Raw genomic sequence first — 22,081 nt, 5'->3', positions numbered from 1 at the left:
CCCTCCTTGGTGGGTCGTGGGGGCTGGGATCCCCATTAACCAATTAGTGCCTCCTGTCCCAGCGCATCCAGCTGTCAGCCCTGTTCCAGGGGTGGGGGGGGGGTGCACCCCCGTGCCACAGCTGAGGCCCAGCCCTGGCCCCTGGGGAATGAGGGCAGCTGTTAAGCAGCTCTCAGAATGAGGAAGGAGGCCGGGCTCCCTGAAATGGCACCCCCCCTCCCCCTCCCCCTCCCCACCACCCATCACTATCCCTCCCTGCCGCCATGGGGCCTTGGAGGCAGCTATGGCGCCCGCAGCATCTCAGTTGGAGAGCCCAGCTTAATCCCAAGTTAATGATGGTGGTGGAGGGGAGGGACCCCTGCCCCAGCTGGGGCTGCCAGGATGGGAGGGAAAGGAGGGGTGACGGGGGCAGCTAGGCTGCTGGGAACCACCTTATATGATAACAGCTTCCAGTAGCTCTGTGGGCATGGCAGGGGGTGGCTGAATGGGCCTGGGGCACACTGATGCTTTAAGACGGGCTTTCTTCCCGAAAAACCTTTGTCCTCTGCACTCAGCCATGCCCACACCCTCATCCACATATGTACATTTCCACACCTCTCACTTGCACACCCTTCCTCACACGCACACACACATCACATATATACACGTACCTCTCTAAGCTACTCCAGTGGACAGATACGTGTTCCCATGCGCATCCGGCTACACACGTATATGTACGTGCTTATGTATATATATCCATATACCCATAATAATAAAAGCAGGTGCTCTTTATCGAGTGCTTGCTCTGTATCGGATCCCACGCTCCATATTTCTTGCGCATAACCTCTTTACAAGACAGCTATTGCCACTTCCTTATTTAACTAATGTGGAAACTGAGATTTAGGAAAGTTAAATAACTTCTCCAAATCACACAGCGAGAAGGAGCAGATCCATGGATCTGGACCCTGGCCAGCCTCACCCACAGCCAGCCATCCTTAACCACAGTGTCCGTGATTCTTGACCCCGCTTCCCCATCGGAACCATCAGAGGCTCTGGCCCATCCCAGAGGTGCCGAATCACAGCGCGTCGCGGGCCCTGGGAAGGGCAGCTGGGGTCGAGAGCCATCACACTTGCTGTGAGGCTTTCCACGCGCATTCGTCATCCCCCCAGATGTCGCACCCGGTCCACACAACAACCCGCTGACATTGCCACCCTCTGAAACATCCACAATCACAGTCTCGTTCACCCCACACCTTCCTCTGAGGCTGCGCTCACACCCACCCACACAAGGCCACCCCTCCTTGCTGCCCGTGTCCCTCATCCTCTCTGATTCTCTCTTCTCTGATTCCCTGTTCTGGCAACGCTGCCCCCGCCCCGCCCGTCCCCGGTGAACATGGGCATCGGGAAGCTTGTAGAAGGGGCCGGAGAGATGAAAATGTAGGGGGGCTTCCTCGCTGCCTTTCCTTGTCAGGGTGCCAGGGACCCAAGGCTGCTTCTCCAGGGCAGCTTAGCCAGGCGAGCCCAGAGCCGAGACACCTTTCTGGGAGGGCCGAGAACAGGCGATGGGGTGTTCCACTCGTGTCTCTGGAGCTCGTGGGTGTGGCAGACCAGGTCCCCTCTCCTTGGGCTTTCCTGCATCTCTGGGTCTGAGAGCCCCGCGGCTGCCCACACCGCCTGCCTCAGATGCCGAGGTCCCGGCACTCTTTCCCGAGGGAGGGCGGTGCTGAGGACCCCAGGCTCCCCTCCACTGCTCTCTCTGGGGTGGCTGTCCCCTGTTCTGCGCAGCCTGGACTCCCCACCCCAGCAGCTCCTCTGGCCTGGTGGGCCCCGGGCACAGGTAGCTAGGCCTGAGAGTGGGGTTGCTGGAAGGCCCCCTCCAGCCTCTGGGTCAGCTTTATTTCCTAGCAGCCTCACTGACTTGGGTGCAGGACTGGGAGGCAGTTAGGACGGAATGAGAACGTCTGAAAGTGTGCCAGTGGCGTCCTCCCCTGATGAGACAGAGGACCTAGAACGTGCTGGCTGCAGCCTTGCAGGGGGTGTGGGGTGGGGAGTCAGAGGCTGCTACAACTCCGGAAGGGTGGTGGGGGATGGGTCCTTTTTCTCCCATGGGGGCCTTTAAGGAGAAAAGAAGCATCTATTGATCTGGGCTGGGGGTCAGGACAGAGAGGCCAAGCGGTGGTCTCAGCAGGTCCCTCCAGGTCCCTCCGTGCAGCAGCAGGGGGCTGGGGGACCTCCCTCCAGCTCTTGGACAGGCTTGGTCTCTGGTACCTCCTTCTTGGTACACTCTCCAGAGTGGGATCTGGGCCCACACTGCCCTCTTCTGCCAGCCCCCCTCCTCCCCTCTCCCTGCCTTGCAGCACCCTTGGCATGGGATCCTTTGCTTGGGTCCCTTTGGGCAAAAGGCCACCCCCCTGCTGTGCCTCATTTCTCCTCACATCCTGTTCCACACTAGGTCCGTTGGCCAGGCTGCAGCTCGGCCCTGGGGAGCCCTCCTAGAGGTTCGTGATACTGATCCCCATCTCCTCAAGTCAGAGGATGCTAGAGCAGCAGTGCCATCCAATAGAACTTTCTGTGATGATGGAAACGTTCTATAATCTGTGCTATCCAATATGTGGCTTGTATAACTGAAGGACTCATTTTAAATTTTAATTTAATCCCAGTCTAATAGTTTCATGTGGCTACCATATTGGACAGCGCGACTCCTCAGAGGCAGCGGCTCCGGGCTGATATCACGGAGATCCAGATGTGCCGTGATCTTGCTGTGTGGGCCCAAGGCAAGCCACTTACCCTCTCTGGATCCTGCTTCTTCCACCTACATTATGGCGCGACTCATTCCTTCTAACCTCAGGGGGAAGGTAAGATCCACAAATGGGGACATTTAAGCAAAGGAAGGGGCCTCAGAAATCGAAGTGCCGCGGCAACGCAGGGTCAGTAATTTCTGAAGTCATCGCTACAATAATAGCAGTGATATAACGAGATGATCACCCTGCTGGACTTTGGAGCCCAGATGAGGCCTCTTACCTGGAGAGGAGACAAGGGCCACAGTGACTAGCAGCAGCAGCAGCAGGTGTGACTTCCTCCTGGTGGGTGTCCCCATGGTGAGCATTCTGGGCAGAGATGGGGAGCTGAGGAGGGGATCCTCAGCTCGGGGAGGGGAGAGTCCAGCTGGAGGCTGAGAAGGACCTGGGGAGGCAGAGGATGGGGAGGCCTCTGAGTCGGGGAGCGCCCCTCCTGCCTCCTGGGTCTGCACTGTTTTCACCCAGGCCTGGAATTGCATTCATCCTCCCCAGGGTTGGGGGGGGGAGGGGAGAGGGGGGAGGGAGGGAGGGGGAAGGGGCTTGGCTGTTAGCTAGGAGCTCTTCCCAGACTGAGTGCCTAGTACTGGCCCCCTGGGAGTCTGGCTCTGCCCTGTATATGCCCTCCCCCCACCTCCCCTGCAGCCGGCAGGGGTTGGCTCAGGAAGTGAAATCAGTGGCTAATTGGAGGCGAGAACCCAGCTGCCCCTCACCCCTTAAGAGATCTTGTTGTGGGGTCCGGAAGACAACAGGGCGGGGCCTGGGGGTGGGGGTGGGGAACACCTTCCAGCATTTGGGGCCCAATTTCCCCAGCCCCTGCCCCCTCAGCTGCCTGGGTAGGGGGCGATAAGCCCCTCTGGAGCCTTCTTTGTTTTATTTTTTGAATGTTTTTTAATTTATTTTGAGAGAGAGGGAGAGAGAGAGAAAGCTGTCATCGCAGAGCCTGATGTGGGGCTTGATTACACGAACCATGAGATGATGACCTGAGCTGAAATCAAGAGTCAGACTCAGACTCTTGGCCCGCTGAGCCCCCCAGACACCCCCTTCCTTGTTTTTCTAGCAGCGACTGGTTCATTCCCACCCTCTCACCTGGGTCCCCGGGTGAGGCACTTATGTTGTGTGTACCATGAAGCCATGACCTTGGCCCCCATCAGCAGTTCTCCCCAACTAGGTGGGCTAATGGGCCCCCACAGGCCTTCTGGGATGAAAGAGTTACTGAAGCTCCCAGAGGGTTAAAACTGTTCCCTGGGGCGGGGGGCACCCAGAGCAAGTCAGAGCTCCCCCTCCATCGGCAGGGGAGATGGGGCCTCATCCTGAGAGGGGCGGGCAGGGCCAGCCTTTCCGTCTGCTCCCCATCTCCAGGCTGACATTCTGAGGTCTGGGTGGGAAGTGTGGAATCTCAGGGGTCTGCTTTCTGGTTATAGAGGGAGACTGGGTCACTGGGCCCCCAGGGCTCCCTGTCAGAGCTGCTCCAGGGAGCGGGTAACCCAGATGCACATTCTACTTCTCTGCCCTGTGGCTTTCTAGAATCCTGAGGAGGAGGAGGAGGAGGAGGAGGAGGAGTAGGAGGAGGGGACTGGGACTAGGGGACAGCCTGGCTGGGGGGATCTTCCACTACCTGGTGGCAAGACCCACACCATCTCTGGGTCCGAGTGTCCTCATCTGTAAAATGGGTGCTCTAAGGTCCCTTGTAGCTCTGAGACTGCAATGCTGCCTGACTGAGAGTGCAGGGTGGCCAATGGAATGCTGTCCCCTGGATGGGGGTGGGGGGAGGTCGGGGGAAGAAGGCAGGCTACGGGCTCCCGGGGACCAGGGCAAGGTCTGAAGACCAATGCCAAGTTCAGGATCTCCCTGTCTCACTTCTATTCCTTTGGAAAGAAAGGGCTCCCAAACCCTTTTAAACTTCAACATCCGGCCACCCACATCCTTTCTCTGCCTCCTGAACAGCTAGAGCTGTCTCCTGAAGGAGCTGGGGGAGGGGAGAGAGAGAGAGGGAACCGGCGCTGGGGTTGGTGGGGGGAGGGTCGGCAGGGAGGCCACTGGCTGAAAGCTGGGTGTCTGTCGGTGGGGGTGGAGGTAGGGAATGGTGTTTCAACACGTGGCACTCCCTCCTCGGCCCCAACCCCGGCCTCATATCCACTTCCCTTTGTGGGGAAGCCACCGGGTGTCACCTCTCCCCGACCATGCACCCTTCTCTGTCCTGGCCACTTTCACTTCCGGACTTGAACCCGGCAATTCTGCCCTTGCCGGGAAGCCCCTCGGATGCCCCCACGTGCACATGGTTAGATGTCAGCTCTGCTCTTGACTAGACCCTTGGAGCCCACCTGTGGAGGTGTGTCTGCCTCCGATTGGAAGTTTGTGAGCTCCCCCAGGGCAGGCACCGGCTTCTTCATCTCGGTGTCCCCGGTGCCTAGCAAAGCGCCCTGTTACTTGTGTGTCCCGTTCAGCTGGTGGAGAACAGCTGCTATATCCCCCTGCGGCCAGTGGCGGCACGAGGTCGCACATCGAGCTCACCAGAGAGCCCGTCCCCGTTGCTCCAGTTTTCAGTGCCCCCGCAAGGGCAGGCCCGGGGGCACACCCACACACGCCCTCACACTCTCTCTCATGTGTTCGCTCACACCCTTTCTGTCTCACACACTCTCACATGTGCACACACACTCTGCCTCTTACATACTGCCTCATACACTTTTACACACTTCACACACTCCCACCCCCTTCCCCACCCGTCTTCACATACACACTCATGTATCTTTACACACACACACACACACACACACACACAGCCTCGGGTCTCTAGGGTCAGCAGGGTGTTTAGTCATGGAAGAATCTAGAAGTATGGCTCTGGATACTGTACAAACGCAGGGAGCTGTCCTCCTGACGGGGAGCCCCTGGGGCACTGTGAGCCATCGCAGGCTTTGGAATCCACAGGCCGGAGCCAATGATACTGCTTTGTCTCCTCACAGCTTTGTGAGCCTGGACAAGTTACTCCTGGTGGAAGGGCCGGTTTCTCCACGGAACACTTATTTTACGGGGCTGTTCGGAATGTTCCGAGAGGCAATGGCGCGCCCTGCAGGAAGTCTCTGGCTATTTGGACTTGCCTTGGGGCCACGGTTTGGCTGGGGGAAGGGAGAGAGGAGAATAGGGCTCCAGATCCCTTCCCCACTTAGCCAGAGCAGCTCCTCTGGAATCTGCTTCACCTCCTGGAAGTTCCCTTTAAACAGAGGGTTCTGCAGCTCCAAAAAGTTTGAAAACGCCTGGTGGTGCTCCCGCACCACGTCCTGAAGTCTGGCTCAGAGAAGGTGCTCGATCATTGTTTGCTTCCTGCCCTTTGTCTGCCTGCCAGTCCTGGGAGCTCAGTGAGGGGGCAGGGTGCGGACTCGGGGAGGAGCTTCGGCTCCAGGCGCTTACCCTGAGTGTGCCAGAGCAAAGCAGAAACAGATGACCAGGGAGCTGGGGCTGGGGCTGGAGACTTCGGGGCAGGTGCCCACCAGCAGTGCTGGAGAGAGAGAGTGTGAGTGTGTGTGCACGTGCGCGCACACACATATGTGACGTTTATTTGCATCCATGTGCTGTGTCTGTCTGTATGCCCCTGCGTATATGTGTGGTCTGGTCTTTATGTGTCTGTGTATATGCACGTGTCTGTGTCTGTTTATGAGTTATGTCTAGTCTGTGTGTGTGTGTGTGTGTGTCCCCACCCAGCACAGGGCTTGATGACCCAGTTCCTGCCTTGTTTCTCTGAGATCCACCAGGAGGATCACTCCCCCTGGAGCACTCGTCACCCACAGTGGTCAGAATATGTTATCACTTACCATAGGCATACATCATGAATAACACAATCCCACTGCTCATTGCACAGTTTAGTTTAATCCAGACTTTTATCAGTCACCTTGGGCTAAAGGGCCCTGGGCACCCTCTGGGGACTGAGACCTGTAGGCTCAAGAGACAGGGGTTGGAGAGGGGTTGGGATCAGTGTGCTCCTGGAGTGGCCTTTGGGGAGCACTAGAGACCAGTCAGCCCAATCAGATGTACCTTGAGCTCCGCTGTGTGCCAAGGCCTTGTGCGAACACACACACACACACACACACACACACACACACACACAGCCTGGGTCACACACACCAGGCACTGTGCTAAGCACTGGTGAGAAAGTAATGAAAACACTGCCTTTTGCAGAACCTTCTGACCCACTAAGTGTGACCCAGTTGTCTCCCTATACCATCTGCCCTATGGCACATTCTAGAATGCCCAGGGTGGAGGGTGCCTTTTTGTCAGGAGCAAGGCAGGAGTGGAGCTATGCCAGGCCCAGAGCCGGCCCTTGGAGCCCTGAGCCAGCCAAGCCTGGCCCAGGCCAGCTGCCCTGGTGCAGGGGTGCAGGCTGGCACCGGCGGGCATGGGCTGGCACAGGCGGGCACAGGCTGTCACCATCAGGGGCTGGTCCCGTGAAGCACCGGCACATGGGGGAATGGACTGCTTGGGGGTTCAGGGGCACAAAGGAGGCAGGCTGAATTGCTGGGTGTGGGGAGACAAAGGGCCTGGGGGACAGTGACAAGAAGGAAGGGTGTGAGTAGGACTCTGGCACATGACAGGGTTTTCTGAGCTGAGGACCCCTGCACAGAACCAGTCAGAAAATGAAATATACACTCTGTCTAAATGCTACACCTTGGGACCCCCAGATCCTGGCCCTGACTCTGCCTCTCTTTCCCCCTGGATAATAGAGATTTAAGTGTTGAGGGATTTGGCGACTTTTATATGGGTGGTGGTGGGGAAGGGGGAGTTTGGAGCCCAGTTGAGGGCAGAGACTAAGTGACTTATGAGCCAACAGGCACTGCAGAAGCCCTTCAGGTCCCTGCCCTCCTCTGTCCTGCAGCTCAGTACGGTGGTTAACACTGCCAACCGGCCTGGCCCTTACTAACCAGTGAAACCCTAGTATTTAACTAACTAGTAGAACCCTAGCTCTAACATTCATTACTTAACCTCTCCAAGCCTCAGTCTTCCTCTGCAAAATGGGCTTAAGCAGGGACCCTTGGGAGGTCAGCAGCATTCCCCGCCCATAGTAAGTACTCAGAAAAGATCGGATCTTACCACGGACAGTCCTCACAGAACCTCTAGCACGGGCTCCAGCACACGTGTCCCTAGACTCTGCCTGAGTCAGACTCGCTCCCACACAGTCATGACATTCGGGCTGCGCTCGCAAGTGTTTAGGACACTGACAGACTCCCACAGTCTCCCTGGGCCGGCGCCCTCTTCCCCTCTGCCCCACAGGGGCAGCAGGCTCGGGGAAGCCCCAGCAAGCAGGCCACCCCAGACGAGGGCACCCAGAGTCACATCCAGATAGCATGTGCTCAGGAGAGCACCTGAGCCGGTGCTCCCAGCTGGTACCTCTCCTCAACCACCCCCAGCTCCTGCCTGCGGGGTCCAGGATGGGAGCGGGACTCTGTCTGGGAAGGGGACTGCCACCTGGGACAGGACCATTGTCCTCCAGGAAGGCCTGAAACACTCTTCACCTCTCTGGAGGGACAGGAGTCTGCAGTGACCTGGTGGGGCCACATGCCAGGTGGGTCAGGAGGGCTGTGGTGGGAAAGGCTGGTGCGCTGAGCTGGAGGAGGTCCTTAGGACAGATTTGGGCAGGATAGGAGCCTCCTCAGTCCCCAGGGGGGGACAGGGACTGGGTGGGGACAGGGAGCTGGGTCTCTCCCCAGGCCCCTCTGTGTGCTCCCTCCCTTTCCACCCCTCAGTTTTCTCTGCAGGCTCCTGGTACTAGCAGCTGGTTCTGAGGCCCCAGCCTGTTCCCTCTGGGGAGAGCTGTAACCCCAGGCTAACGTTTGTTTGAGCTTCCCACAACGAGAGTCTGGCCCCTCGTCCCCTTCATCTGCCACCTGGATTCTCTGGCGCTCCTGCCCTGGCCTTCTCCACCGGAGAGACTCCTCGAAGTGGGGAGTGGACAGAAAGGGGAGCCCTGCGTCCTCCTGGGAGGAGCTCAGGATAAGGGGCAAGCCGTACCCAGACCCAAGTTTTCCCCACTTGCCTGCCAGCGTGGAGTGGGGCAGATTGAGTGAAGGCTTTGGAAGGACCATCCCTTTCTGAGAGGCCAGGAGTAAGGATGAGTGTTTCCACTCGGTTCTAGAGAACCACATTAGGAAGAAATGAGCAGCCCAATCTCCATATGTCCCCTGATCTCTGCAGAGAAGAGACTCACCCCCCACTCCCAATTCCCTGACACTTTCCTAACTTCCCTGCAGGCTGCTTCAGAGCCAAGCCTGGTGGGGGTGGGTTCAAACCCCTTCCTCCCCACAGGCTAGTTTCCGCTCTGGGCCCCAGATTAACTGTGCCTCCTGGGCTTCGCTGCAGGAAGGCCGCCCTCCAGCCAGAGGCGGGATGGGGGGCCTAGTGATCTAGGAGGCCGGCAGGCATTGAGAGGATGTGGGCTGGAGCTGGAGGAGACCCAGCCTGTTCCTGTATCCAGATGGGTGAGGGGGGGTGGGGAGTGGAGGGATGGGCTGAGGGGGTGCTCATTAGATGAGAAGCATGCTGAGGTGTGCCTGGGCCTGTCCTGGGATGGAACGTGGTCAGCTTGGGGGGAGGACATCACATCCTCCCTTTGCATCCTTCGCATCCTCTTTAGGGGAAACTGGAAACATGGGCTCATTTTGTAGCAAGAGAACTCATGAAACTAAAGGAAGAATTTCTTTACTCCAAGATGATTACCCTCAGGGCACAGAACCCATGGAAACTCCCATGAATGTTCCAGGTTAGTAACCCGCTCGCCCTCCCCCCTACCACGGCCTGCGAGGTGAGTGGGGGAGGTTGGTCCAGATTAGGGTGGTTCAGAAAAATGAGAGGTGACTGGTCTGCAGGAGGGAATGAAGAAGAGCCATCCCCCTGTTACCATTTGAAAGAGCATAACCTGGGGCCAGAAGGAATTTACGGGGGCCCTCCAGCCCCACCTCCGCCTCCAGTCAGGACTGTCTGACCGTGGACCAGACCCCAGTTCCCAGAGCCTCCTAAGAGTCACTGGAGAGGACATTGCCCTACCTCCTCATGGCTCCTCTTCCTGGTTAGGAGGTGCCTTGAGCAGTCTAACTTCAGTCCTTCCTGCTTCACTGGAATATCCTTTGCTCTGGTCCTTCTTTCCCTTTGTATCACTCACCTCTTGTTCAACCCCCTGGTTCTGCCCTAGGAATCTCTCCCACCCACTCTAGGATTTAGAGATTGTCTTTGAGATATGCTTTCTCACACCCACTTGGCTTGAGGATGTCTCTGGGGGCGGGGGTAGGACACATACATACCTCCTTCAACCCACTCCAAACGTATTGCTTCCCTCATGGCCTCAGAGTCAGAGAGGATGCCTTGAGGGCACCCCCTTCTGTGTGCTCGCTCCTGAGGACTAAGTTTGGTCAGTCAGAGACCATATGTACAAGCATCCCACTGAACACAGAGGCCCATCCTACGTGCGTCTCTAGTTGAACAACAGCTGGCAGAGAAGGTGCTGGAGTGGAGTTGCACAAGTCGTGAAACCTGGCAGGGGCAATGGTGTGGAGGTAGGTTGAGGGCTGAGGCTGGAGGAGTGAACTTGGCCAGGGAAGGGAGTGTGAGGGAAGAGCATGGCCAAGTGGGTAGAAGAAGATGAATGGGAAGTGAGAGAGTGGTGGAGAGAGCAGGGGACCCATCTCCTCTGTGCGCCTGCCTCTGCTTCCCTCACCAGAAGGGCAGGTGAAACTTGGGTGACTTTGATGCCCCCTTTGCATCCATCTCACCTCCCGTCTCCGTCTCCCTCTTGCTGGCTGAGGTCTCCTAACAGATCCCGTGGGAAATTAGGAATAACATTGACCTTGTGGCAAAAGCCTTGCTTGAGTGATTTTGCAGCCTGGCTAGAAAGGGGTTAACTGATGAGGCACCCTGGGGAGAGGCTTGGCTGTTGTCTTCTCCAGGGGCAGAACTCCCTCCTCCCAAGGTCAGAGGTCAGGGCACCATTTCCCTGCTCCACCCCCAGGAGCCGGGGTCCCATCAGCCTCTCCCACAGGTGGCCCACTGCTGCCCTTGATCTCCAGTGGCCTCCCCGGTCTCTCTGAGTGTGAATGGGAGGCTAAGTGGACAGAGGGTCTCTCGGGCCAGAGGGTTGGGAGGTGAGGTTGGGGCTGCTGCCCAGAAGGAGATCAGGAGCTCACTGAGGGGATTGGGTTATTTGGGCCTCTCAGACCGGCTCTGAACAGAGGGAAAAAGATGCTGTCTGGGCTGGGAAGGGAGTTGGGGGCAGGGAGGTGTTGGGGGGGGTTGGGGGGGGGGTGGTCAGGCTGAAAGGAAGGGCGGTAGGGTCTGACCAGTCACAGAGAGGGGGGAATGTTAAGGGCAGGTACTTTGGGGCCCCGGACAACCTGCTCTTCTCAAGGGGCGACCCCACCTCAGTCTGCCTGGATTCCCACACCCCCAGACAACCTTGACTGACAGCTTTTCCTCCTGGGACGTAGGCTCAGCCCCAGTGGTGTGCAGCTACAGGGTCCCAGCTTTGTCCCCATGTAACACCAGGACTGTCCCCTTCCACAGGCACTGTGTCACCTGCCCCCTTTCTTGTTTCCCATATGTGGGAATCCTTTCTGGAAAAGGCAACAGTATTCAGCCCTGGACACTGGCTGGGGCTGCTTCCCCGACCTCCGATGGGTGGTGTAAGCCCCATGGTGCTGGGCAGGATTGCCCTCTCTTTCCGGCCCCCCTAAACTGAGCCCTCTCTTTCCAGACCCCCTAAACTGAGCTCTCTCCCCTTCTACCCTTTCCCTGAGTGAAAGCCAAACTTGATTCCAACCCTTCCCTCCCACCAGTGAGGAGGAGGGGAGGGATCTGAGGAAAAGAAGATTGGTGTGGGGAGGGGGGGAGGGAAGAAAAGGAATTTCAGCCCCGGTGGTCCAGGCTTCTCACCCTTTGGGATGTGACTTGCCTCGGTTTCTCCTCCCTAAGTCCCCGCTCCTGGACAGGCCTCTGCCCAAACTTGAGTTCCACTCTCCCCGCTCTCTTCCACAGCCTCCCCTTCTAACTGAAGCAACACTTTGCAAAGAGGTCACCCTGCAGAAGCACACTCAGGGCCACCTCAAGTCTGGGCAGTCAGGCTCCTTTTCACCCCGGGACTTCTGGGGGGAAGGCCGGAGTCTGGGGCTTGGCCTCGTGGACTATCTGGCCCTGGACCCGGGCCCCGGGCAGGCCCCGGGGCCGCTGCCCTCTCCGTAGGCAGGTGTTGCTACAGGCTGGAATTCTTTGACACTGCTGGGGTCCAGCCTCCCGGTCAGGCTCGGCCTGCCAGGGCCCTGTAGGATGCCACCCACGTAGACAGGGTGGAGGGGACCTCCCGTCCGGTGGCCACCAAGGGGCTGGGGTGAGAAGTCAGAGGGGCCCCCCAGCCGGCTGGGGCTCCTGCTCTGCCCCTGCCCCCTCCCAAGTTGCAAGAAATCGGAGCCGCAGCCCCTGCCCCGGGAGCACCGGGAAGCCTCCCCCCCCACCCCCCCCCCCCCCAGGCTGGAGGAGACAAAAGCGGTTGGCACCTACCTGGGGTGGAAGAAGGGTGTTGGCTGGGGCAGGTGGATGCTGCCCGGGGCGGTGAGCCAGAGCCGGGCCGGCCGCCGGCCCCCTGGGCCGCCCTCCTCTCCTCCCCGGCTCGCCTCAGCCTCAGCCGCTCGCTGCTGTCCTGGTGCGGCGGTGGCGGCCGCGGTGGCGGTGGCGGGCGAGGGCGCTTGTGTGTGTGCGCGCCCGGAGCCACTGCAGCATCTCTGCATCAAGATGTGCTCCTCCCTCTCCCAGGCTCCGCTCACTGGCTGGCTCCGGTCCTCAGCCAACGCTCGGGGGCCCTGGAGATGGCTTCCTTCTGCCCCCCTCCCACCCCCTTCCCGTCCCCACCCTTCTGGCTTTACCTCATTTGCTGTCATTTAAGGACCAGGGAGCAAGCCGGGGCGCCCGCGTCTTCCATAATGCATGGGCCTCCTGGCCGCGGGGCGCTGTCTGGCCAGCCGGCCCCTGCCCCCCCATCGCTGCCCAGCGCAGAGCTGAAGGGGCCGAGACGGGTGCGGTGGGGAGGGCAGAGAGAGTGGCTCTTGCCCCTCAAACCTTGGACACCCGCGGAGGCCAGCTCTTTGCTTCCCCCAGAAGTCCCTCGCTGGGCTGCGGGAAGACATCCAAATCAGAAATCTCCAGCTTGCTGTGCGGGGCAAGTGGGGTAGAGGGGATCCTCCTTTGCCCGACCCTATGTCCCATCTGTATTGTTCCCCTCGCTTATAAAAGTAGCGGGGCTCTGTCAAAATAGCCAAACGTTAGAGGAAATTCAAGAATAGATAGTGAAGGGGCCCCTGGGGGGCTGAGTCGGTTGGGCCGTTCGACTTGGGCTCAGGTCATGATCTCGCAGTTCACGGGTTCGAGCTCCGCGTCTGGCTCTGGGCTGACAGCTCGGAGCCTGGAACCTGCTTCGGATTCTGTCTCCCTGTCTGTCTGCTCCTCCCCTGCTCGTGCTGTCTCTGTGTGTCTGTCTGTCTGTCTCTCTGTCTCAAAAATAAATAAACGTGAAGAAAAATTAAAATAGTGAAAGTCCCTTAACAAATCTGAGTTACATGCCCCCAGGCTTATTATTTTCATGTATATAATGACATGGGCTATTAGTATTACTTTATGAAAACGGGATCGCACAATACAGCATGATTTGCAAACTATTTTTAAACTATATAATAGATTTGGGACACCTTTCCACATCAATACTTACGGATCCAGGCCCGTTTTTAACCAACCAGCAGTGTGATGTCACGAAAAGCTCACTGGATGGGGGGGGGGGGGTCTGAATGTCTGAAGGGTAGTCTGGGCTCTGCTACTGATTGGCTGTGTGTGCTTGGCTAAGTGTCCTGCCCTCTCTGAGCCTCACTGGTAATCTGAAGGGGTTAAAGACGGCCAAGTTTCCTGCCGCCTCCGAGATGCTAGGTGCTCATCCAGGTCAGTGGCACATCTCTTCTGCTCTGTTCTTGTCACGTGGGGGGTGTGCCCAGGAAGGCGGGGGCCTGGAGGTGGAGGGACGGCCATCTGCAGCAGCCTCCAGCGCTGTCAGGCTGTCACTGTTGTCTCACTCGCCCCTCTGCTCCACCTGCTGTCCGGCTCACATAGGCAAGACCAGGGAGCGGTCCAGATGCTGAAACAGCTGGGAGGGCCAGGCCAGCCTCGGACGTTGAGCCGGCCATACCTGTCCAGCCTGGAGCGCAGCTCCGTGTCTTCCGGAGTGGAGGGGGGCCGTGGGGGCTCGGGACAGACCTGGGCTCAATGAGAGGACATAAAATGGGGGAGGTTCTACTGCCCAGACTCCGAGGCCAGAATGCCTGCCCAGGTCCCATCTGCTCCCCCCTCCCGTCCTTCTGTTCCGCTCCAAGGGGCTTTCCCGGCCCAAGAGCCTGTCTTCTTTGTTCCTGACGGAGAGCCATCTCATGGTGCTTCTTATCCAAGATGTTTCTTGCATCCTTCCCTTTCCTGCCTCTGTCCATACTGTCCTTGTCTGTCTGTCTGTCTGTCTGTCTCCCTAGGGTTGGCATGTCAGCCCTGAGCTTCTGAGGTGAGCCTTGCCCCCTGATGCTATCTGGGTCAGCTCAGGCTCTGAAGGGAGGGCTTCAAGTTCTCTCTAGGCAGAAAACGGCTGCCAAGAGAGGAGCTGGCATGTCGGCGGCCGTGGGGCTGACGGGCCAGGGGATTGGCTGACTCAGGGGCCAAGGGTCTGGAAATGCTTGCAAAGATTGCTTTCGATTGAGACAGCTATCCTTGTGACTCTATTTTCGGACAGCTGCTGCCCTTGCCTCGGGGGCTGGGTGCTTGGAGAGGGCACAGGTTCCCTCCCAATCAGATCAGCACAGGTGACTTGAGTCTCAAATTCTCTGATCCCTCTGTAACCTGCCTGCCCTGCCCCAGGTGGGTTCCGACAGCCACAGTGAGAGGACTCACCGAGTACTTACAGACAAGAGCACTTACTAAGCCTGGATCTCTGTGGGGACACGATTCCCAGTTTCATCTTCTTGCCCGTCTGGAGCTCTCAGCGGAGCCTGGTACAGATGGATTCGGGGGGTTACCGGGGATCCTCACTACCAGCTCCTAAGGTGCTCCTGTTCCCGAGGAGAGAGCGGGGTGGACATTTGGGGGTCCAGGCTGAGTTTTGCCTGGGGGGTCAATTTGGTAACAACTCGAGTATTTCATAATATTATTATTAACTATTATGTAAGTTCTTCGCAACAATTCGAGTGTCTCCAACGGGCCGGGATCTGTGCTAAGGGCTTCCACTTGACGTATCCCCCCCACAGGGTTCGTGTCATTATTGTGGTTCTCACCTTACAGAAGATGCTCAGAGAGATTAGGGAACTTGCTCAAAGTGAACAGTGAACAAGCAGAGAAGCAGAGGCTGCCTGGTGCGGTTCCGGCCCCCCTGGTTTCATCACTATGCTGTGTGCGCCAGCCACCGGCTACTCCCCTTCCAGGGCTGGTGGGGGGGCTGGTCAAAGCAGGGGGCAGGACAATTTGCCTGCCAGATCCTGGAAGCCTCACTACAAGTCACTTGACTCTAGGGGGCACCTCTCTCCTCTGTGGCTAACCAATGTGTCTTCATGGAGTCGGGAGCAGGACACCGCATCCCTCAGTAGAGTCCCCACAGACCACCCCCCCCCAGACCGGGCAAAGCAGGACCCGCCAAAGACGATCAGGTGGCTCATCAAATGAGTCACTAATTTGCCTGTAAACACCCTGGGAGAGGGCGCCCCCAGGAGGCATCTTGAGGGCCACCCAACCCTTCCCAGACCATCTGCTCTTCCCTTTGCAGCTCCACCAGATCGATAGGGGATAGTGGAGTCTATGCATCTCCGAATGGTCAAGGAAGGGCTGGGGCCCCGGCCCAGGGCGCAAGTGGGGAGGGAGCTGGGACCCGCCAGAGCCCCTGGGGCTCTGATGGTGCTGAGGTCTTATGTTTTCCTGGCCTCTCCAGCCACCCGCACCTTTACCTCTGGCTTCAGACTCCAGACCGTTTCCCGGAGCTCTCAGGAGACCATGTGTTTACAGAGTGGCATCCCTGCCTGCAGGAGTGGGGGGGTTCCGGAGCCACAGGGTGTGGTCTGTCTTCAATGTACCCGTGCTTTTCTGCAAGCGGTCTACTAGCGGTAACAGACTTGACCACGCACAGCTCTGGGGGAGGGTGACAAGGCAGTTTGGACAGAGTTCTGAATCAGACCGGCTTGACATGCAGTCCTGCTGTGTACAAGCCCTGTGGTCATGGGCAGGCCACCCACCACCTCGGAGCCCCAAGTTCTTCATCTGGAAAATGGGGATTAAGACACTAACCTCACTGAGCTGCCACGAGCCTTGAATTACGCATGAGGTATCTGGCATGGTGCCACGCACACAGTAGGTGCTCAATGAATGTCATGACTTCCCTTTGTGCCTCTCGGGGATTCAGCCTCCCCATCTGTAACACAAGGGTGTGCACCTGTGGGGCTGAGCCCTTCTCTGCTGCGATGGGTGGGGTGGCCCTGGATTTGCCCTCAAGAGAACGGGACTCTGTCTCAGCTCTGTCACTCTTAGCCACATGACATTGAGCAGATCGCTGAAGGACACTTAACTGTCTGAGAATCCACTTCCTCATCGATAAAATGGGAATAATCCTATTCCTACTTAGGATGATGGTGTGGACATGTGGATTCAACATAATGATTTTTATTCTTATTTTAGAGAGAGAGCACAGGAGTGGCGAAGAGGGGCAGAGGGAGAGAGAGAAAATCTGAAGCTCAGTGAGGAACCCAATGCAGGACTCGATCCCTGCACCCCAACATAATGATTTTTTTTAATGTTTATTTATTACTTTTGAGAGAGAGAGAACACGAGCAAGGGAGGCACAGAGAGAGGTACAGAGGATCTGAAGCAGGCTCTTTGCTGACAGCAGGGAGCCTAATGAGGGGCTTCAACTCACAAACTATGAGATCATGACCTGAGCTGAAGTCGGACTCTTAGCCGACTGAGCCACCCAGGTGCCCCCCGTAATGATTTTTTAAAGTGCTTTTTGGGGGCACCTGGGTGGCTCAGTCGGTTGAGCACCTGACTCTTGATTTTGGCTCAGGTTGGGATCCCAGGGTTGTGAGATCAAGCCCTGCGTCAGGTTTTGCACGAATAGCGTGGTGCCTGCTTGGGATTCTCTCCCTCTCTCTTTGCCCCTCCCCCGCTTGTGTGTGTGCACGTGTGTGTGCACATGTGTGTACTCTCTCTCTCTCTCTCTCTGTCTCTCAAAATAAATAAATAAACCTAAAAACTTTTTTGGGGGGCGCCTGGGTGGCTCAGTCGGTTGGGCATCCGACTTCCGCTCAGGTCACGATCTCTCCGTTCGTGGGTTCAAGCCCTGCCTCAGGCTCTGTGCTGACAGCTTAGAGCCTGGAGCCTGCTTCCAATGCTGTGTGTCTCTCTCTCTGCCCCTCCCCTGTTCATGCTCTCTCTCTCTCTCTCTCAAAAATGAATAAAAACGTTAAAAATTTTTTTTAAATTTAAAGAAAAATAAAAGTACTTTTTGTGTGGCCAAGTGCCACACAAAATACTGATTATTGTTCCCTTGATTGCGCAGTGACCGAAGGTAGGGATGATCTCGTGGCTGTCTCCAGTTGGCCCCCGCCCTCCCCCTCAGCACAGCGCCTGGTGCCTGGTGGAGACCACAAGTCCTTGCACGCTAGGTTGACGGCAGTTCAGATGCCAGGGAGAGAGGGTGCTGGGAGGGGGTGAAGGTTTGGTAGGGAGGGAGGGATGTGAGCCTCTGGAATTGGGCCTGCGTACGCAGAAGAGGTGAGGCGTGCGTTCCTGGCACGGGGGTGTCGGGACTGGAAAGAACGTGATTTGTGAGGGGCCAGGAGGAGCCACGTGAAACTGAGCAGGGGGAGCTGGTTGGGGAATCTCAATAGTCTGTCTACATTTGCCTTCCTAATTTTGCTTGAGGGCCAGAAGGGGTCTGCGGCCTGGAGGGGCCTAATTATTCTCTTAGCCATTTCGACCCAGGGCTCTTGGAGCTTCTTTTTCAGGCTTATAATAGACGATGCTAATGTCCTTATTAATATTTAATAGTAATAATGCTAATAATGCCCTGCATTTATGTGGTTTCTCCAAGGAGCTCAAGGAACCCTGAGTTCTTTTTTCTAATGAAACAATTTGGCCAATGTGGAGGGTGGGGGGTGGGTGGGGGCAGTGGAGAGAGACTGAGTCATGGAGAAAATGAAACACAGAAAGGTCAGACGGTGGGGCCAAGGTCACAGAGCGGTGGGGGTGGAACCGGGGGTAGGATTGGGTGCTTGAGCTCCCTGCCTGGATGGAGCTCTGCCCTCAAGTCCGCCGGGGCATTGGGGTCTGAGAAGGACATACCTGGTGGGGGCATCTTTTGGTCCTGACAAGACCAACTGTCCCTGGATGGGGGCAGCTGTGACTTTGGACATGGGCTGGGATGGACATGGGCTAATGGACAGCCACGGAGCATGGGAACCGGGGCAGGTGAGGACATGGGGAGCCCTTAGCCAGACTCTGCTGGCCTCCCGCAGCCTCAAGCCAAACCCTTGTTTTCCAGGATCCCTGGATATCTGATGCCTAACCTCTTGGGAGTGTCTCCAGTCGACCCATGTCAGTGCACAGACCCTCTCTCTGCTCAGCCTGCTTGTGCTCCCTGGGCTGTCTTTATATTCCCCACCATCATTTGTTAGAGCCAAAAAACACACCCCAAATCTGCAGTTATGCAAAAAAAGTAGCCCATTAGAATTTTGAGGCTGTGGTCTCTCACTGCCCAGGGAGCTGCATTTACGTAAGACCAGTGAGCAGGGCCCTCTTGAAAGAGACAGTGCAGAGCAGAGCGGAAGGCAATGGGCTTTGGAGTCAGACAAATACTAATGCCAGTTCCACCCAATCTATTGATTGGCCGAGTGACCTTACGTTTCCCCAGGTCTCTATTTTCTCATCTGTAAAATGGAGGCGAGGCCATCTGTCTTAAAGGGTTGTATGGACCAGATGCAGTGACATGTGGGTTTGTTGGACTGCAGGAGAGGGGGCAGTGGGAGGTTCTAGCACCCTCACAGGGTGTGTCCGGGGTGGGGGATGCCAAAAATGGTGTCCTGATCTGGCCGTTCCTGAGACGTGACCTCAGCGAGTCTCTGCTGGCTAGCCCCCCTCCGTTTCTGCCCGTTTCTGAGTTGTCTTCTTTAGCCATTGATTCTGTGACCCACGTGATAGCTGAAGTTCTTTTCTGCTTAAAAAAAAATTTTTTTTAACGTTTATTTATTTTTGACAGAGAGAGAGAGACAGAGCATGAGCGGGGGAGGGGCAGAGAGGGAGACACCGAATCGGAAGCAGGCTCCAGGCTCTGAGCTCTCAGCACAGAGCCTGACGTGGGGGTTGAACCCACAAGCTGAGAGATGATGACCTGAGCCGCAGTCAGACGCTTAACTGACTGAGCCAGTTCTTTTCTGCTTGCGACGGCCAAAGTCTGCATCTGCTGCCTGCAACCGAGAACCTAGATTGATTTAGGACTTAAAGCTCCTAGCACAGTGAGTGCCTGGAAGAAAAGAAGTGTTCAATAAATGATACAAACTGTTAGAAAATTGTATTCATCCATCCATCTATACAAACATACATACATCTCTCCATGTCTCCATCCATCCATCTCTCCGTCCATCCATCTCTCCATCCATCCATCCATCCATCCATCCATCCATTTAACAAGCAAATATTGAGTATCTCTTGTATACTCAATACACTAACCACTGTATCAAGTGCCAGGGATACTGAGGAGAATAGGACAGACACAGACTCTTGAGATGCCCACAATGCAATGGTGGGAGGACATGTAAAAATAATCAAAATATAATCCCGTAAGAGCTGTCGCTCAAATTTGCACAAAATATCATGGAGGGTAGTGAGGAGCTTAGTGAGGCTCAGGCACAGAGAAGGTATTCTGAGTCCTGAAGGAGGTCTCTGAACCCACCAGGTGTATGCAGCGCGGGCTGGGAGGAGGGAGGGAGGGTGTGGTTCCAGGAAGTAGTAAGAGCCTGTACAAAGGCAGCAGCTGAACGTGGAGAGCTTGGGGAGGGAGGGAGTCTCATGACCTCGCTTGACGTTTCAAGAAAGGAAGGAGGAGGCAGGCAGGGTGGGCCAGTCCAGTCCATGAAGAGCCTTAAGAGCCCTGCAGAGGCTTTATCAAAGAGCAGTCAGGAACTATCGGAGCGGTCTGAGCAAGCAAGAGGCAGGCTGAGACATGTACTTTGGGGTGGCAGGGAGGATAGAATACACAGAACAGGTGCAGACCTGGAGGCAGGGAGGCCAGCCAGTCAGGCATGGTCAGAGGAGAGGTGATGAGGACCTAGAAGGATCCTTGAGCATGGGGCTTAGACCTGTGCCAGCCAGCCAGAAGTCCTCACTTGGATGCCAGTGGGCCTCTCACATCCCAACCCCTGCCCCCCCCCCCCATTCCCCTTGACGGTCAGTTTCATGTGTCAACTTGGCGAGGCTATAGTAATTTAATTAAACACTGATCTACGTATTGCTGTGAAGGTATTTTCTGGATGTGGTTAACATCTGCAAAACCTTAAAGAGATTACCCTCCATAACGTAGGTGGGCCTCATCCAATCAGTTGAAGGGTCTTAAAAGCACAACTGAGGGTTTCCTGAGGAAAAAGACATTCTGCCCTCCACCAGCTGCATCAGCACTTGCCTGGGTTTCTAGCTTTCCTGCTCCTCTACAGAAAACAGAACCAGCCCCCACAATTGTATAAGTCACTTCCTTGAAATTAATCATATGTATGTGTCTGTCTGTGCATATGTACACACACATACCCATAGCCTACTAGGTCTGTTTCTCGGGCGAACCCTGATTGATACACCTCCCCCTGTCCACCTGCTACTCCTCTTGGGTTCCCTGCCCCCGTGAATCGCACCCTCCGGACCTTCACATCCTCACCACCAACCCTGTGTCCTGCCAACCATCCGGGCCTGCCGCTCCTGCCCCTCCTGCTTCTACCCCACGCCTCCCTCCCACAGTCTTAGCTCTGACCCTCACAGTCTCCATCTGAATTCTGGCCATCTCATCCACACCAGGCTTCATTTCCAGTCTCAGCCCCTCCTACCCACCCTCCAGACTGCAGTCAGAGCGAGCTCCCTGAAATGCAAATCAGAACCTGTCACTCTCCTGCTAAAAATCCTTCAGCTTCTCCTGCCTCCAGGTTGATGCCAGGGTCCGTCCTATGACACAGATCATCGTATCTGCCCCTCCCTTTAGCTTTGCCTTTTTCTCTTGCCTTGCGCAGTTCACTCTTGCCACATTGCTCTGCCTGCCCTTTCTGGAAGGGGCTAGACTCTCTCGTTTCACCCTTTTAGGACTGTTCCTGGTTTGTAACAGTCATCTTTCTCCCTTGGGGATGCCTGTTTAAATCCTCCTTGCTCTCAAGAATTGGCCCAGTGATCACCGACTCTTTCTCAGGCACTGACCAGCCCTGACCCTTTGTGGAGGGCATGCCTCTCCCTGCTCTGTCCAGGATGGGTGTCTCCACCCTGGGTCTCATAGCTCTACTCTCAGCAGAGCATCTGGTGTGCAATATATGCTTGTTAAGTGAATTGATGAGTGGGACATCCATTCCTCTGCGGTTCCTCTGGGGTAGGGGTGGAGGAGACCGTGTTGGGGCACAGTTGGCCCCTTCTCCTCTTAGTCCTGGGTGCCCAGGAGGCAGGGCAAATACCAGCCCATTTAGTGCAAGTTCCTTTGAACAGATGCAGCACCGCCCTGGAGCCTGGGGAGCCTGAGCTACGTTCAGCCCCCCAGCCACCCCCTCAGCCAGATGTCGCCGTGCAAGGCACAGTCACATGTGCTGGCCCAGTCTGAAGGCCTGTGGCAGGAGCTGTCTCCAGGGCCAGAGAACGAGCCTGAGGTGCCGGGCCTCTGCCTGGAGAGGCTGCGAGGTGGGTGCAGACCTTCCTGGGAGACTGAGGTACGGGGCTGGCTTTGTGGGTAAATGAATTAATTTATTAATTAAAATAATTTTAATAATTATTTCTTATTAATATTTTTTGAAGAAATGCCTAGCATTCTCATTTTGCATGAGGCCCTGCAAATTCTGTAGTCAGTCCTGCTGAGTTTAGTGGGGTCGCCCCACTAAAAACAGTACCCGGAGTTATTGGGCCAAAGGGACTGGGGGTGGCTGACTCCCTCCACCTCCTCAGAGGACCAGGACCCCATTCCAAACTTCAGCTTCTGCCCTGGGCTTTGTTAATTTCGTAGGGGCAGGTCAGCAGGAACTTTGGGGTTTTGATTCCTT

At 56.5% G+C, this 22,081-nt stretch overlaps 1 protein-coding gene across 1 annotated transcript in view; it reads right to left on the bottom strand.

Annotated features, from left to right (window-relative positions):
- Window positions 1-12,525, bottom strand: part of CNTN2 (contactin 2) — a 29,349-nt gene extending 16,824 nt beyond the window's left edge. The window contains exons 1-2 of the mRNA XM_060644251.3: window positions 12,306-12,525; window positions 3,001-3,162 (exon numbers count right to left, since the gene is read on the bottom strand). Coding sequence (XP_060500234.1) covers window positions 3,001-3,085 — 85 coding nt within the window. The 5' untranslated portion in view covers window positions 3,086-3,162; window positions 12,306-12,525. The remainder of the gene's footprint in view (window positions 1-3,000; window positions 3,163-12,305) is intronic.
- Window positions 12,526-22,081: the final 9,556 nt, after the last annotated feature.

Source organism: Panthera onca, chromosome F1 (genome assembly GCF_046562875.1).
Source record: "Panthera onca isolate mPanOnc1 chromosome F1, mPanOnc1 haplotype 2, whole genome shotgun sequence".
In the NCBI taxonomy this organism is placed as follows: Eukaryota; Metazoa; Chordata; class Mammalia; order Carnivora; family Felidae; genus Panthera; species Panthera onca.
Note: the sequence above shows the minus strand (reverse complement) of the source record. Positions and strands in the feature narration are given on the sequence as shown.